Source organism: Oculina patagonica, chromosome 13 (genome assembly GCF_052425735.1).
Source record: "Oculina patagonica isolate OP01 chromosome 13, crgOcupat, whole genome shotgun sequence".
Lineage (NCBI taxonomy): Eukaryota > Metazoa > Cnidaria > Anthozoa > Scleractinia > Oculinidae > Oculina > Oculina patagonica.
In genome coordinates, this window is record NC_135770.1 from 15870677 (window position 1) to 15889303 (window position 18627).

The 18627-nt window shown below is 37.7% G+C and overlaps 3 protein-coding genes across 3 annotated transcripts; 2 read left to right on the top strand and 1 right to left on the bottom strand.

Moving 5' to 3' along the window:
• Positions 1-5138: 5138 nt before the first annotated feature.
• Positions 5139-6180, top strand: LOC144635569 (melanocyte-stimulating hormone receptor-like). Its single transcript, XM_078494662.1, has one exon. The coding sequence runs from the start codon at positions 5139-5141 to the stop codon at positions 6081-6083; it is 945 nt and encodes a 314-aa protein (XP_078350788.1). The 3' UTR covers positions 6084-6180.
• Positions 6181-11477: 5297 nt separating this feature from the next.
• On the top strand, positions 11478-12760 carry LOC144635545 (melanocyte-stimulating hormone receptor-like). Its single transcript, XM_078494639.1, has one exon. It carries the CDS (start codon positions 11505-11507, stop codon positions 12447-12449), a length of 945 nt encoding a protein of 314 aa, XP_078350765.1. The 5' UTR covers positions 11478-11504; the 3' UTR covers positions 12450-12760.
• A 4270-nt stretch (positions 12761-17030) lies between these two features.
• LOC144635122 (uncharacterized) lies at positions 17031-18265 on the bottom strand. Its single transcript, XM_078494188.1, has 2 exons — positions 18076-18265; positions 17031-17423 (listed from the first exon to the last, which is right to left on the bottom strand). Exons 1-2 carry the CDS (start codon positions 18131-18133, stop codon positions 17116-17118), a joined length of 366 nt encoding a protein of 121 aa, XP_078350314.1. The 5' UTR covers positions 18134-18265; the 3' UTR covers positions 17031-17115.
• Positions 18266-18627: the final 362 nt, after the last annotated feature.

Below are 18627 nucleotides of genomic sequence, written 5' to 3' on the forward strand. Positions count from 1 at the left end.
TTCATCACCAATCCTCGATTATGAGGTCAACTTCTTTGGGCGTGGCCAAAGCGGGAACTTTAAAGCTCGATTTTGCAGCGAAAAAGTGGCGGAATCTAATAATTTCTTTTAGAATACTTGTTTATGCATTATAGAGATACGAAAACCACAAAAAACCTGTAGGCTATATAGACACTTTAAATAAATGAGGAGCTCCGCTTTTAGGCTTGCTTATATATGGCCGCCATGACGTCATGTGAATACACTCTATCAACTAGTGTTGACTGCACTAAAACCTTTCGAATTTCAAAGATATTTATTCATTGTTTTTCTCATGTCAACGCGCTATCTGCTTTTAATTTTCAAGTCTGATTTCAAGTCTGATTTTTCCTTTGTCTGTAACATGTTGACTAACAAAATCTGGATTCTTTTTTTTTGAAATTAAGAGAATATCTTAGATTTGTCACTGCAAAGCATTAACAGGAAACATTTTTCAATATCTCCAAGTTGCTTATCGTATTCTATTCTAGCCATAACCTAGTGATCTCAGCTTTAGTTAATTATCTCGCTATTTTCTTTCGATGTTTGATTTGGGTGCGAGACGAAAGTTCTTAGAGGTTATTGACTGACATTAGCGAAGTGCCTTTTATTACTGACAATACGACGAAAAGCCACGCGATGCCATGGCTGTGAATTCTATACACCAAACCATTTCTTTTGTGGAGTCCGGCGTAGGTGGACATTTCCGGCTTGAGCATAACATTCTGGTAATATGAATATTTCATATTTCAACCGATTTATTTTGATGCCAATCAACTGCGCGGGGGCTTTTATTTCCTTAGTATACAGATATCACTTGAAAGGATTGAAAGTTTTCTTCATCAAAGACAGTCGCAAAACAACGTTTTACGCCTGAGAAAAATAATTCCTTTGTAATCAGAAGTCGAGAGTGAATAGCGGCACTAATAAACCTTCAAATTGCACGTGAGGGATCACTTATCACAAAGTCCGTTGTTTTTCGTTTTCTCTGCTTGAACAAAACTATAAAATTCACAGATGCCATGCAAATGAATAATTGAGTTACGGGTGGCCAGGTTATTTGGGGCTTTCTATCATAACTTAAGCAAACTTTTTTGTTGAATTTGTTGTCAACTTGTCCTACTGTTTATTCTAAACGCACAGATGAATACATGTATTAAGTTTTTAATTAGACTCCCAACAGTCCCTCTTTTGCCGTCTTAAATCTGTAGCCGGGACAAACGCGACCCTCTCTTGTATAGTAAACCAAATGGAGAAATGAAGTTGGTCAACTAAGCTTTCTCAACTTAGGGAAAAAAAAGTTTAATTTCTTAGTGAAGAAAACTTCAACATATAAACACTAATTGATTAACTTGACATTCGACAACTGATTCGACAATGCTAAATAAATATTGCACCATCACTTAATATTCCATTAACAATCTTCGAAGTAGAACCTGCTGTAGTTCTAGCTTTCCGTGTCAAAAGTGCAAGAGCTGTACTGGCGAAATATTTGAGCATTTCGAGTTCGCTATATTAACCGCGTGATCGCAACATCAGAAAGAACGGCTTGTTCCAGTCCTCCTCAACCATACAGGTGTAAACTTTCGTCTGCTTTTTTTGAATTTCTCTTGAATCCATTTTTTCCGGATTGGGTAGCAGTCATTAATAACGCTACGAAAAAGGAAAAACAAGTTTTCCCCAAAAGAAGGTAAGATAATTGTTTAAGAATATTTTCTCATACATCTATTTAATTTTTCAACAACAAGATAAACAAGATAAACAAGAGTTTGACTTTCTAGCAGCCTTTAAAACCATCCAATAAAATGTCGAAATACAGCAAATATCCTTTTCGATTACCGAAGAAAAAAACATCAAATGAGAAACAAAACTGAAGCCAACGTTACTTTTATTTTTATATCCAAGTTTTCGTTTTGAATATTTCTTATTTCCTCAGGTTTTTGTTTACCTTTTAATCCAAATTATTGTAGTGAGAACTGGACTGAGGGGCCTTATTAAGAAGAAATAGAACTTCAAGAGAGGGACTTATTAAAAAGGAAAGCTAAATGGTGCTTTTAGGGGTATTGTTTATTTTTAAACGTCAGGAGCGAGAAATCCTTTTAGTCTTCCTCTTCGTATGGATTTTGAAACTTGATGCTTCGCTGGAAACAGAGACGATCAGGTTTTAGACTGTATAACAGTATGTTTCTTCCTTTCGTTTTTCACTCGAAGCGTTTTTCTCTCGAAGGCTTGACCGCAACTACAGTCGAAGAATTCGGCGTCCTGAGCGCCACAGGCAGCTTCTGAATGAGACAGAAATTATTTTTTACCGATAATTTGACCAACCGGAAATTGTTTTAAAAACGTAAAGCCGAATGTATAATCATGATAATAAAGAATTGGTTCGGTATCGGTTGATTTGTTGTTTTACTCAGTTTTGTTTTTATATTTTAATGAACTTTCCAGTTTTAGTTAAACTCTGCCTAAGAGGGAAATTCATTTTCGATGGAATTTTCATTTCAATGACATATGCAATGACATCTGCGTTAAGTTCTTCCTTAATTGCATAATTTTTCCTTTCTCTCATAATCTTGTATTTCGCTTAATAGCACTGAGTGAGAAAAAATAGTTTCACTGATTTGTTTTTCAGTTACTTTTAAGTTGCACTAAAGAACTTTCTGAAACTCTTCCCAATCTGATTCAGTCGCTTCAATCAACTTTTTCTACCCAACATGAAACAAGTTCGTTTGTTATCAGAATTAAACAGTCCACGGGCCGGACCCACACACAGCTTCAGCTTCTCAGAAACAAAACACAACCCAGAAATGTACTGCAGTTTTCTTGTTTCCTCAAATTGGAAATAAGGGACTGTTGAACAAGTAAAACTTGACAAATATCAGAACTGAATTACGGGAAATGAGATGAAATTTTTCATTTCCTTTGGTTTAGTTTGCTGTATTTGTAATGGTGAGAATTAAACATAACTGGAGAATTATCCTACAGCAGCCGTGGAAGCTTGATGTCAGTCAACCTTGGTTCTCTTTTTTGGTTGTTTATTTCGTTGGAAGAGGGATTTAGGGTCATTTAGGGCATTAAAAACCTGAGTCAGGGCGAGTTTCGCAACTTCCTTCAAAACAGAACTTCGATTTTCTCGGTTATATCATATTTTTTGGTCAGATTCTTTTAAATAAACAACAAAAACCACAACACGGCAAAGATATAAAAGTAAAATGCACGATTCTCACCAACAGTTGCTCTACAGTATGGGGCCCAGTTCTCGGCCACTTTTGACGTAAACTTGTATTTCTTACCTCAGAAGAACCGCAGGAACTTGAAATTTCGCCCAGAGCTAACTACATTATTCAGCTTTTTGTTGTAAAGCTATCGACCGGTCAATAATTACTTTGGCCGAACAATAATAAAAATAAAGGTTCCGTTTGTGAGCCCAGTTCTCGGCAACCCGGACCCAGTTTTCGGCCACCAATAAGCTTGTGCGTAATTTTCTGTATAAAAAGGCTCAATTAATTTCCACAGTCATAAAATCACTCTGTAAACTTATTTATGTTATGTCGATCCCAAATTATTTTAAGAGACTTTGTTTTACTTTGAAAAAGAAGGTTTTTAACGCGCCTAGTTGCATGCCTTTGTGCAGGGTCTGGCAAACCCGCAGAACTACGTTGTGTGACCAATGCATTTAGATGGTTTATTTTGCAGTGAAAAGGTCTTGAAAGAGTTAGGTGTTGTAGAAATTATAGAAAAGACAAAAGTCAGCTCAAAACGTAGATATTTAATTGAACTTTATTTTTAAAACATTTCTTTATTTCATTATTGCTGCAGCAGATGAAATTATATTAAAAACAAAAGCACTAAACTGTGATAGGGAGCAGGGTGGCCGAGAACTGGCAAATACGCAAAAGTCGCACGAAAAAATTTCGAAGTAAATTAAGACCAAAATATACAACGGTTCAACGAAAAGTTAACTTAAGCAGAAAGCTGAATTATTCTAAGTTTTACATGCCAAAAATTAGCTCGCTTGGTAGGAGCTCACGGACAAAATACGAATTTAACTACATCCATGAAATTTAAGGAGCCGTAAACAAACAAGTTTTCGAAAAAACAAATTCACCTACCTTCGCATAAACTCGACGTGTGAGCTTTCTATAGCGAGTTGAAAGATCAAACTCAAGATACTAAGAGCACAAGAATCAGTCTATCGTTTGAAGGAAATAACTTTTTCTTTTAATTCAAATGTGACGTGAAAAACGCGTTGAACACAAAGTGGCCGAGAACTGGACCCGGCCGAGAACTGGGCCCCATACTGTATATGAACTGCTGGCCATTTCAAGTTTCACGTTGAAAATAGGTCAATTTAATTATATGAAAACAAAAGCTAAATCGCCGCGAAGATCATTGACATCATTGCTCCAGGCATAACCAAAATCAAATTGCATGTACACGATGACTACCTTCCTGATGACCTCTTATCTTGTCAACTGAAAAAACTGAAAACAAACAAAAGCCGGCCAAAATTGTTTAAATTTTTGGTTGTCTTTTGTTTTGGTAATTAAAATTGTTTATTTTTGTTTTAACGCAGAAACAACACATCGACGTTAACCAAATAAAGATAATTGAGGAAACGAGCTCCGCAAGGCAAAATACAGCATACTCAGTTTAGTAGACAGCATATTGTGGCCAGAAGCCTGTGTTCCTTGGGAAGAGTCCACAGTCCTGCTTTTAAATATATTGGAGAAATTTAATTTTTAATTTCATTTCAATTTACCTCTTATCATACTACTGCAGTCACTGCCTTTCGTTTGACAATCTATTGATTGTAGAAGTTTCCATTTCGACTAATCGAAGAATTGATTGGTCAACAACGTTAACAGCTGTGAACACTCACAGAAAAACAATTTAAAACTTCTTCGAAAACGAAGTGTCATTTTGCACCATCATAGTTCAAACCGAGTTTTAAAACGGAAGTCGAAACTCATTTTTTTGTTTTCGCAAGTGAAGATATGCAGAAAAGAAAATCAAACTCCGTTTTTCGTTAATCGATTTCGTCGGTGAACACTTGGTCCTTGAGTACACGACGTAATATCAAAATAACGGTTAAACTACAAATCACCCATCACATTAGAGTAATGGAGATAACAAACTATACTGAAAGAGGAAACCAGACTGAGACATTCAAGGAACTGAGATGCTCGACCTTTTTAACAGAGGGAATGCACGTACACTTGATATATCTATCAGCAATCAACATCCTCCTGTCACTTACTGCATTTCTTGGAAATACTCTGATCCTTGTTGCACTTCGCAAGGAGTCTTCCCTTCATCCGCCGTCCAAACTCTTGCTCCGTTGTCTGGCAACAACTGACCTCTGCGTTAGTCTTATTTCAGAGCCTCTCGGTGTTATTCGTTGGATATCTATGATTAACGAAGACTGGAATCTTTGTCGATATTCATTTGCCTCATACTTCATCACAGGCTATATCTTGTCTTCAGTATCTTTGTTGACACTTACTGCTATAAGTGTGGACAGACTTCTTGCCCTAGCGTTGGGGCTGAGATACAGACAAGTTGTGACTTTGAAGAGAACATATATGATTGTAGTAACCTTTTGGGTTGTGTCCACTGTCGCTGCGACATCCCACCTTAGCAATCACCTTATTACGTATTGGTTTGGCAATATAATTATATTATTGTGTCTATTAACTTCAATAATCTGTTACACAAAGATTTTCCTAACACTTCGTCGTCATCAAACTCAAGTACAAGTTCATGTTGAACTGCAAGCGCCGAGCGAAACAATTTCACTGAACATAGCGCGATACAGAAAGGCAGTGTCCAGTGCACTGTGGTTGCAGTTGACATTAGTTGTTTGTTATTTACCTTATGGTATCATGGCAGCTCTTGTGACCAGAGGTGTATTATCCTCATCCAATCTTTTTGCGTTGGAGTTTGCCGTGACTCTAGCATACCTAAATTCATCGTTAAACCCGTTTCTTTACTGCTGGAAGATTGGAGAAGTGAGACAAGCTGTAAAGGAGACAATGAAACAAGTACTTTGCTCTTCGTCTAGTTGATTCTCGAATAAATAATTTTTCCTTTGATCTTTTTAAAAGAAAAGCTAAAAGATGAAAATAGCTTGGAAGGAAATTTCATGGAATTTGATTGTTTACGTCAGTTTCCCTCAAACATATGCAGTGTAGTGAATACTCCGGTTATGTAACATAAATTCTCGCGCAAAGATGTCCTTTAGATGGGAATGAGAAGTGCAACTAATAATAATAATAATAATAATAATAATAATAATAATAATAATAATAATAATAATAATAATAATAATAATAATAATAATAATGGTTTATTTGCATTCCAAAAACAATATTGGCTCTTCTATGCAAATTAAAACTAAGATATGAGACTAAGATATAAAATAAAACTATGATAAAAAGTTATGATATAATGCACAATAATTTTGCTAAAAATGTTAAAAAATCTAAAAGTTGAGCTATAGTGAAAAATACAATGTGTTAAGATAATATGAAAAATGATAAGATAAAAGAAATTATAATAAATTGTCTGCGGCTTTTCTCTTAAAGTGGGCTTTTGAGAGGTGGTTAAACTCGTGCGCTTCGCTGGATTCTCGTATTATTCTCGGGAGACCATTGAAAGCTTTAGATGCGCTTTGCTTGAAAGTTTCTTGTACATAGTTTGTGTTCAACTGAAATTTGTGTTCAATTGAAATTCACTGCAACTAAGGATAATATTTAATTAGATTCTCTTATTCACATTTTAGCTCATGGAAGTCATTCTCTTAGATATCTCAGTTTTGTTGTTTTGAAACTAATGGGTAAACATTTCTGAACTTTCTAGTTCAAGGCAAGAACTTGAATTAATTTTTTAAGATTGTCGGTCCCGTGACCTACATGCAATGTACTTAAAGTAGCCAAGCATGACGGGAAGATAACACGTGTACATCATGAAATAATTTTACAAAATACTTACATATTTAAATGGAGAATAATTTACAGTATTTGATTTTTGATTCAAAAACCAAATACTGTAAATTTTTACGGTCGCTTACCCAAGCAATGAAATTTGTAAATGTCTTTATGCCAACCAATAAATAACGTCTTATATTACTGTCGATTCAAAATAACATTTTATGGATCCAAGTCCTATGAAGTTCTAAGTCGTCACGTTAGAAGCTTCTCCAGTTAGAAAATGAATCGGGAGAACATCAAACATAGAGGGCTTTGTTTGCATGCTTTTCATACTGAAACTGTCCAGTCTCTGTCACAAGCAAAAATATATGGACTGGCTTTATAGAGGGCCACCAAGATTACTAGAGTATTTTTAAAAATAATGCCTCAGCGATCATAGTGGTCTAGTGAAAAGAAAAACGAGATTCCTACTGAATGTTTAAAATGTCTAGCAAGACAATTCGCAAAGATGTGCCTTCTCTCTTAAAGGTGAGTAAATACCAGGAGCTCAATCTATGTACTGGTATACAAATTTGCCCAATAAAAAGTGTTCAGCTCAGTTTCTTTTATTAGTTTTGAATACCAAAAGCGACAGGACCCGTAGGATTTGTTATACACATTTGTTCCACAAACTATTTCTGTTTATACCAATTTATTACCAAACGCCGTGTTACGGCTGTAGTAGCTTACGTTCGCTCTTGTGTCAAGCAAAGATTGGCAGACGCCGTGTGGGGGCTGTAGTAGCTAAAACGTTTGCTCGTGTATAGAGCAGAAATTTGCAGACGCCGTGTGTCGGCTGTAGCTAAAACGTTCGCTCGTGTGTCGAGCAGAAATTGGAAGATGACGTGTGTCGGCTTTAGCTATGTTTGCTCCTGTGTCAAGCACATTTTGACAGACACCGAAACATGCTTCCATAATTGTTTCCTCGATTTGCCATGTTTCCATGCCGCGTGGAAACACGGAATGTTTCTGCCGTGTAGCAGAAGCAAATTTTGCTTCTTGGAAACGAAAATTGACACTGGAAACCATGCTTCCCGTGTGGCAAAACTAGGAAACATTTTGAAACATGTGAGTGTTTCTGGAATCATGTTTCCTAAATTTGCAAGGCCTTTAAGTTGCTCAAATGTCCGCTCCTGTGTTGAGCACAATTTGTTACACGCCGTGTGTCGATTTTAGTCTAGGAGTAGCTTACAATCCCAAGAAGAATTCTCCAGTTCACTGCACAGCACAGCAACAAAAATCGATGCAAACATTTTGCAGTACCTTGAAATTTATGTGGCAGGAGTTTGACGCAAAACCGCGGTATAATTTTCGCAAAATGCTGCAAAACGCAACTTTGGAGGTTGGAGAACGTTTTCATGCATTTTATAACGTTACAGAACTAGCGAATACTTTTCATCGGTTCGCACGATTAACAATCGGCTAGGTACTCCGATTTAGCAAGCATTGGAGAGGCTTCTGACGAACATTTGGGGTCGTAGTTTGTTTCGTCGACGAGCGTCAAGTATCGAAACTTTCAAGAGAATGTAAGAGTTGAGTTTACATGACCTTAGTATTTCCGGACGTCTGCTCCAACGATTTTCCTGAAACTTGGCTATGGTGTGTATTAGGTGAATATAAGCTGATTCCAGACATTTAACAAAAATATATCAGCAAAACTTTTTACTTGACGCGATTTTGTCCAAAAAGTGGGGTCCAGTTAAACGCCAGTAACATTGAAAATATTTTTAACCAGTGAAATCAAATTAAATCATATCATTACTGAATGATAGTAGAAAGTTTTCCTAAAGTTTCATAGCCATCGCGTCAAAGCCGAAAAAGTTATAACGCAAAGTTTGTCATCGACGAGTGCGTCTGGAATAACTACGGAGCCACCTTAATTGTATACCATTCTCACTCATTTATTATGCCGCTTATTGTCCGGCGTGGATAAGATATGGGAAGAGACTGTGGCAATCGGCTGCTCACGCACCATGCTGCTTCAGAACAAACGCCAAAAGATCTCCGCATTTATAGGAAAGAATATCCACAAAATACGCATTCTCCCAAAAACTCAGAAAAACCCTTAAACCCCAACCGGTATGCGAAAGCTCGGTCTAAGCGAGCTACCATATACAAGCATGAGAGAAGCCCGGCCCAGCTAGTGGCGTTACTTCCCTACACCATTGCACGTATGTTTAAGATGACATAATATTTTTTGAATTTTCATTTTTAAAACTTCTAGCTAGAGGAGAAATAATAATAAAAATCACTCCCATATATCCCACGTCGTGTCTAAACGTGGATCAAATAGCAATCGGCCGACCGGCAAGCTATTACACACTAAATCTACAGAGATTTACAAATCAATAAAACATACATGCGTGATACTTGTCTATTTTTAAATAGACATATCCCAGTACGGAACTTAAAAGTTCCGTACTGGGATATGTTACGTAACAAACCTAACGTAACCAAACTCGTTAACACATTTAACCTAAGATCATTAACAATCTAACACCATAACCTCTTAAACAAACGTCCATCACACGGCAGCTACTGAATTTTTCTTGGCATGCAAGCTAAAAAATTCCAGACCGATATACCATGACTAAACACTTAACACACCAACAGTTAGGAGATATTGGTTTTTTTTTTTTTTTTTTTTTTTTAAAAAGGCCGTCACATAACTGTTGCCAATACCCCCGATACACTATTCTCATTCAAAATTATGACGTGGAATTCAGAGGTACGTGGATTACATAACCCTATTCTGTTTGTTGTTTATAGACAGTTGCGTTATGTGATGTTTAATCACCATGCACGTGCGTATCTTAAGATCCCTTTGCTTAGATTCGGGGCATTTTGAAAGAGATAAGCAAGCCGGGAAGTCCGGGCGAATTTTCGACTCTCCCACCTCCCCTTCGGCGACGTAATACACAGCTATATAGTGCTTTCTTACCCAGTCGCTCATTGCCTCGGCTACGATCTTTTCCCATATCTTATCCACGCCGGACAATGAGGGGCATAATTAATGAGTGAGAATACTATAGTGGGTGACCTAATGCTGTTCTCGGTCGTGAATGACAGGAAGTATTCCTCATTTCCAATGCTATTTGACATATCCTCTTGTAAAATAATAGTATAATTGGGGCAGGCCTCAGTGTGGGTGAAACGCTAACTTGAGAGTATTATATGACTGTGTTGCAGCTTTTTTAACATTTCTTCCTTGAATAGCTCTTTTTTAAAGATCGCTAACACGACTAAAACATGTAATTATACTTGTCATGACAGCCTTCATATAGCGAAGATGTCGAGGACTTTAAGGACTCCTAAACTAATAACCTTCACACATAGGCGTACGAGGCGGGGGGGGCGAGGGGGGCTGCAGCCCCCCCAGTTCTGAAAATTTTCGGGCAAAATGCTTAGAATTCGGGCAACAAGCCCAGAGAAAAATAATAAAAAAGCCGACAAATCTCGACATTACGTTCAAAACGCATTGCCTCAACAGAAAAAGTATTGGAAATATACCGAACTTTGTGGTTCAAAAGTCTAAATTTCTCATTTTTTCGTTTCATCTGGCAAATTGATAAAGTCATGTTCGATTTTTCTTGCAAATTCTGCGTGACCCCTCAATTGGATTCAGTTGCAATCATTTTGAAGTGAGTGGGAAATCGGCGAGAGCGACCAGAAGTTTGCGCGTGGTGGATCGATCCAGTGTAAGACTTTGAAACAAAGCTGTCACAAATGCAATGAATTGACTTAAATGTTAGGTAACGTTCTAAGAGCTAGCTCACATTTTCAACGAAATGTTGTAACCCATTTATCCCTGAATGTTTCATACGCTTTTCTATAACTTTCAAGTGGGGGAAAAACAATGTAAACTGGCTCCCCCAAAATACTTTAACATTTGCTTACTAGAGTGAATAAATGAAATATTTCCGAAGAAAAGGATTCAGTAAATTGCATATTGACATCTTTGGGCGGGGCAACGCCAAGAAATTAATTAAAGAGCTATCGTTTTCTTTAAGCAAGCAGGCAAGGTTTGTACACAACTATTTCAATTCACGTTTTATTGTCCATTTTTATGCTTATTTATTCGGCTTTTAACGCATGTCAAATTTTTCGGGCAATAAGGTTTCCGCCCCCCCAGGTCCGAAGGTGCCCGTACGCCTATGCCTTCACACGAATGTGACGGACTAACAACAAGAATATTTGTGATCTGTATGATCACACACCCGCAAAATTCATTTACCTCCTAATTCCATCCAATAAATAACTTTCCAATTAAAAAAGCAACCGTAAGCAAACTTCCTTCAGAATAAATCAGCAGTTAACTTAAAGTTGTTTATCATATTGAACACGCCTAGAAAATGAAATTCAGGTCAGTTTTCTGTTTTCTTTGAGAAACGATTGTCATTGTAGAGTCGTCCGAAAACTAACACTCGCTTTGTTTGATTTGGAGAGTGATGGCGCGTGGAAAATGAAATAGAACTCTGTTTTCCATTTTTCAATTTCGGCACACCACATTGGAGAACAATGGCCGTAACAAATTTTACTGGAGAAGTAAACCAAACTGAAGCATTTGAACAACTGCAATGCTCGTCCGGTTTGACAGAAGGAGTCTACATACACCTGATGTATCTGTCAGCTTTCAACATTTTCCTATCGATAACTGCATTTCTTGGAAACACTCTTATTTTAGTTGCTCTTCGCAAGGAGTCTTCCCTTCATCCGCCGTCCAAACTGTTACTTCGTTGTCTGGCAGCAACGGATATCTGTATTGGTCTTATTGCAGAGCCTCTCGGTGTTATTCGTTGGATTTCTATGGTTAACGAAGATTGGTATCTTTGTCGCTATATATTTGCCTCGTACTATATTACAGGCTATACCTTGTCTTCGGTATCGTTGTTTACAATTACAGCAATAAGCGTGGACAGACTTCTTGCCCTAGTGCTGGGGTTGAGATACAGGCACGTTGTGACTTTGAAGAGAACATATATGATTATAGTTACCTTTTGGGTCATGTCCATAGTCGCTGCGACATTGTATCTTATAAATCACCTGATTACATATTGGTATGGCAATGTAGTTACATTATCATGTCTGTTAACCTCAATCATCTGCTACACAAAGATTTTCCTAACACTCCGTCGTCATCAAACGCAAGCACAAGACCATGTTCAACAAGAACAACAAAGCCAAACAATTCCACTGAACATAGCGCGATACAGAAAGGCAGTTTCCAGTACACTATGGGTGCAGTTGACATTAGTAGCTTGTTATCTACCGTACTGTATTATGGCGGCTTTGTTTAGTGACAGAAGGTTATCTCCATCCAGTTTTCTCGGTTGGCAGTTTACAGTGACTTTATTATATTTTAACTCGTCGTTAAACCCGTTTCTTTACTGCTGGAAGATTAAGGAAGTAAAACAAGCAGTAAAGCAGACAATCAGGCAAGTTCTTTGCTGTTTATCGAGTTAATATATATTTTTTTATCGCTTAAAATGTGAAATAAAAAAATAAAAACGGTTCAGAGGAACATTTAATCGGATAGAATTGAGAGTCCTTTTTTCACTTGCACAGGATAGAGATTTAAAATGTTACCTACAACTACAAAATCATAGCACAAAAACGCTTCTTCCAAAAGCCAATATTTCTTCCTGTACAGTGTAAAAGATACCTCGAGGTTGATATGTTACAGTATCCATAGAATAATTCAACACCTCGTTGTGGCACCAAGAGTTTTTACCGCTAACTAAGTAGAATATTATAATTGTGTATTTGTTCTTCCAGCTGTCTCAGTTTTATACCTGGTTGGGTGGGAGAAAGAACCACTTACATACTTAAGCTGTGATTGCTAACGAGCAATAACGAAAGTGAAACCCTTACTATGACAACTGATCAAAAAGACCGACAAGGGGAGTGTCGCATGGCGGACGGAAATGAAACCTTTTTACGTCGCAAGTTAGCAACTACTTCATCAAATTTGAATTCTCGGAACTCCGCCCGTGCCTCAACATAGTGATGCTTCTGTTGTACCTGTTGTTCTTCCATTGCTTGAGGTTCGGCTTTTGTACTGTAAAGTACCTTTCGATATGTCGCCCGAAGAAAGGCTGAAAAATCCAGTTGCGCCGTGCTGCTGTCATGATGACAAGAAGATTTACCCGCCTCATTATCTAACACTTGTTTAGTCAAACAACTTTCGTTATCTGTACAGAACGCTCCACGGCTTCTTCACATGTTGGATGGTAACCTGCGATCAGGCGTTCTTTTTCTTTCTACGTAGGGAGGGAAGACATGATCTCAGGTTAGTTGGATGGTAACGAAAGTACACAGGTAACTTGGCACCATTTTTGGGGGTCTAGTTTAGTCTAATAGGATTTTTAAGATTAACAATTTGGCCTCATTCGCAAATCTCGACCCAGTTACTGATATACCTGAGTACCCGCTACCTCTGGGTTCGACACAAAAATATGACACACACTATGGCCTTCAGAACTACGACTCTACTTGACAGGCGTTTTAGTTGTCCGTTAGCCATTGAATGGTTGTTGATGTTACTTTAGCCTCTTAACTCTTTTTAGTGCAGAATGCACTATTATTGTGATGGTTTGTTGGGGCTGTCTGCTAACACAGTAACACAGTAAACCGCTATGGTGTAAGCTTTTGTAGTCAACTAATGAAACTTGATATATATTATGTTATATTATGTTATTACCAGGCCCGTAGGGAGGGAGGTGCGATGTGTGCGTCCGCACCCCCCCCCCCCCCCCACCACGAGCCTTGGAGGTCCGCTTATTGTGAAAACATATATTAAAATAAATAAATTAAGAGACTATTCTAATACAATATGGTCCTTTGGGTAGAAGGTCCACCATTTGTAGATTTGCGCGGTATATTTTGGAACAAATTGTGTGATTCTAGTTAACTTCAACGGTACATTCTACCTAATGTCCTTCATTGACCTTCATTGTCGAACCGTTCGAAATGCCATAAATATTCCCAGGCGTACCAAAAAGAGAGGAGACTGAGTACGTGTTGGGCTCGGAAGCACCCAAGAAAGTTGGAGCTTGCTACAGTGCTACTGCTAAGAGATCAACAAACCGACTCTGGCTGATTTATGTAATTACCAATTGACACTGAAATGAACAATTTTATCTTTTTTCCCGTTTTCCTTTTATGTAATGCCGTTACGTTTTCAAGGTTGTGTTTCGAAAAATTGAATTTAACAATGTTTAAGAAATAGAAAACATGTTTCGTGTTTCTATCGAGTTATAGAAACACGAGTGGAAGTTTGGGAGAACGAGAAATGCTGTGGGAACACGAGTCGATAGACGAGTGTTTCCACAGCCTTTTCGAGTTCTCCTAAACTTTCACGAGTGTTTCTATAACTCGATAGAAACACGGAAAACATGTTTTCTATTTCTTTTAGAAAACAGCACAAAGAAAATAACGCACATCAAAGTAATATTAAGCGCTTTATTTAACATCAAAACGTAGATTCTCTACACCTCGCGGTTTTACGTCATTAACATAATCGACCAATCATAGTAAGGGAGTCGATGAACAGAAATAAATCAACTGTTCAACATTCGCTTCAAGGCTAAAATTCACCGTTTTTGGCCAAACAAACAAAGAAAACAGGCCCCAAAGTTAACGTAATTATGAGAAATAACTAAGCCGATGGTTTAACTGAAGTCAAGCACTGGAAGGAGTCAAGAATTGTGGTTTTATTTCGCTTCATCGACCTAACCGAATGGTTTGACGACCGACGCCGCCGATCGAGCGACTCGAACCTTGGAGGTGAAAGTGCATTATTTTTCTGTTAAAAGAAGTTTGACTCGGCATTCTGGACGAATATCTTGTCCTGTTGAGGAGCTGTGAATAGTTCTGAAGTGCTGCAAAGCCTAGAATGGAGTGAAGTTGCACCAATTCATATACTTCTTTGAAAGGTCAGCCGCTTCGATAATTTCTTTCACAGACTATTTTTGAATATGTAGCGGGCTCTGTAAACATCTTACTCGCTTGTTTTCAAGTGTATAAATATTTGTTTAGTCTTAACCTGGTTTTTGTCAGCTGTGACATTAAAATTTGGCACAATTCTTAGTTGTTATTTTTGCATTGCTTATTTCAGCGCCGTGAATATTGATTGCCGTGTTTGCGACAACTGTCTGTGTCTCCATCGAGTTATAGAAACACAATTTTTAACCAATCAGCGCACGTATTTACTTTGTGCTATTTTCTAAACCAGAATTATTATGGTTGTTACCTTCATTTTTACCTGCCTTTCTCCTTACCAACTGTCATCAAAACGCACGAAATGCTGTCCCAGATAACCTATTTCTTTACATTTCCTGGGGGAGGATACCCCCAGACCCCCCTACCTTATCACGCCTGTGACGCTAAAAATTTCGCGCCGGAGGCGCTCAAACGCACCCTCCCATGCAAAATCCTGGTTACGGGCCTGATTATGTTTGTCAGTTGTATGCTATTTCTATCTTTTACAGTTATTTGTTTTGTTTTCTTATTATCAGCCTATCACATAACGGTTTTTTATCTTAGTTTATTTAAATTTTGTTACCGTTTGTTTCCATGCTCACTTAGCATTGTATGCCCCTGATGAAGGTTAGTTTTGTTCAACCGAAATATTGGGCCAAAATAAATTTATAACTTCAATCCCTAGCTGTTTGATCAGTCCTGCATTTAAAGTTTGTTTATTAAGTCTACTGCTGATCCTGATCTACACCAAGATCCGGTTACAATTTGCTCCTGTTTGTCAGAGTGGTCCTTGCATAGTTACAAAAATCACTAATTAATTTATATCAATTGATTAATTATTCCTTGTGGAAGGGGTGAGGGTGTGGAGCACCTGAGCACCTCTTTCTAGGGCAATGTACTTTGCACCAAACGCATGCGCAGATTAGTCTACGTTATTTTCCGGAACTCTCATGAAGATCGCTTGTAGTATGTGTTTGCGGTACGATTGACTCCGTGGCGCCAAGTAAAAAACGCAAATCAATTGAATTAGATTTGGAGACTTTCACGGCGCTTTCGTAATTAGGTATCCAAAAACGTGCACCGGGAAAACTCTCGAAACTCTTGATAACCATGACACAAATATGCTAGTTGTACTGCGTTTTAAAAAAAAAAAACCTTTCGAAAGAGATGTTTTTTGATGAGATTTGTTTTTTGTTTTTTTATAAACGTTTTTTGAGCAGTTTAAACCGTAACTTAATTAAATTAAAGTGAAATAATAGGCTTTTATTGAAAGTAAGACAAATGCCATCGATGTCGCCGTAAAACACAAAAACAAACAAACAAAAGTATCATGTTACGGCATTTTCAAGGAAAACAAAAATATCTTGTTACAAACGAACTAACGTGTCGTGTTACGGTTGCAAAGATTAGCGTAAGGAACACCCGGAAAGGAATACAAGTGCTGTTTCAACGTCTAATTGAAAGTAAAATAAAGCAAATAATCACAAACATAAAACATCATACTTTCCGGCAATTGTCGACTCCATTGCATTCTGCACTGTCCTTTGAGTCTCCGAGTTTTGTTTTCTACCAAGGTCCAGTTATGTGTAGCATTACATGTGGAGGGGGACAGGGGGGCGGGAGCCCGGGAGAAAAGGGGCGGGAAGCGGGAGGAGAGAGGGCGGGAAGCGGGATTCTTAAGGTGGCGGGAACCGGGAGAAAACGAGTGAAGTTTCGTAACATTTCATGACATTTCGCAATAGACATAAAACAAACAGGAGAGAACAGCTACGGAAAGGGCCGGGAGGCGGGAGTAAAAGGTACGGGAAGCTGGAGTAAAAGGTACGGGAGGCGGGAGTAAAAGGTACGGGAGGCGGGAGGTTCAGACCCCCCTGTCCCCCCCCCCCCCTTACATATTAAAGCGGAGATGATGCCAATGTAAAAAAAAAAAACAAAACAAATGCAAAACAGTTGTCAAAATGGCCAGAGTTTATGTAATGGCATCCCTTTTAAAAAAACCTCAAGGGTCGTTGGATATAGCCATAACTGACAATAATCAAATAAACTTACTACTGCGGTTTTGTTGTTTTTATAAGACTTTATTATCATTTTTCGATGACATTAGCTTTATATTTGTTAAAGTATGGAAAGCCACGTATAAGCAAGAGATTTATTTTTCACACCATCCTGAATTGTAATCACTATCACTGTACCAGCTAGGTTTTGAAGACCATCCATAGCAGTAGCAAGTGCCTCCTTTTTCCACATAGGACGAGAAAGCTTTGCAATTTGGCCAAGGATCAAAACCTCTTGGACCTTCCTCGACGCAGTAAGCCTTGCATCGCTCATGACACATGTGAAGCTGGAACTGTGGGACAGACGTTGTATAGCTATAATCATCCGATGAAGCCGTTTTACCGCTTACGTAGTGGATTTGAGCACCGGAGGTCTTGCATGTTACTGACTCCCCGCAGTTGCCTGTAATCATAACATTGGATTTGTTTCAAGATTATCACAAACTATCAGTACATTAAGTAATGTTTCATTGATGATTAGCTGTAGTTGTCACGGTAGCCTGGAAATGGCGCTTCTTGAGGCGGAAACCTGACATTTCTAGTGTTTGCCCGTCGACAGAGCAATATGAAACCTAACGTTAGGCTACTATACCCGTTCAGTGTTTCAACCAATAATAATGACATATTTGAAAGGCTGATTTAATGATTTTTTATTTTCAGTTCTGAAATACAAATCAAAGTTACTTGAGACATGACGCGGTGTAAAGAAAATAAGCATATAATTATTAAAATCTGAAATAGGACATTAATAACGACTTCTTCAGGCGATAGTCTTTGCTACAAAGCAGTGAAGAAAATGATGCCATAATTATGAAGTCAATCCAAAGGAAACTCAGAGCAAGCTACCATTTTCAAATATTGGGTAGACACGTATTAACTGAAACTTTATGGAATTTCCCCTCAAGATTAAAAGATATGAAGTTTAAATTCTTCAAATTCATCACCTGGTACAATTACACGATATTTCAGGTGTAAATCATTCCTTTTGCTTTTGCACTGACTATATTTTCAAAAGACAATTACAGGTAGAGGAAACGTGAACGATATTGCCTTACCAAGAGCGAAAAGCGACAACACTAAGGCCAAAATACCATGGATTTGGATAGAAGCCATTCCGTACGACAAGTTGCTGTTGTTTTTCTGCAAACAAAAGAAAAAAAATCAAATTAAAGTTAATGACTTTCTCATTGGTTTTCGCAAAGTTTTCGTCATTTTTCCCCAAAAGTGTACGCAAATAAAGACCTTACCAAAATAAACAGTAAATAATGATAATGCTTTAATAGCTGTTTTCTTAAGCACAGATTTTAAGAAAAACAATAAAGTAGAAAATTGTAGAATGAACTACAGTCAAAATATTTAAATTTACTTTAACATCTTTTAAAAAACATGATGAATTGTTCCGTCGAACTAAATTTGAAATATTTGTTTATTTTTAATTGGAGGACATCGAGAAATGTTGGACAAAATTGTTTTGTATACAAAGGTCTATGAACGTTTTTCGTTTTACACTTAGAAAATATGTGTTATCCTCTCTTAACAGTTTTGATTTCAGTTAAATTTAAGCTAAATATAGACCATTTCCTTAATGATAAGTTTACATTTTTTAA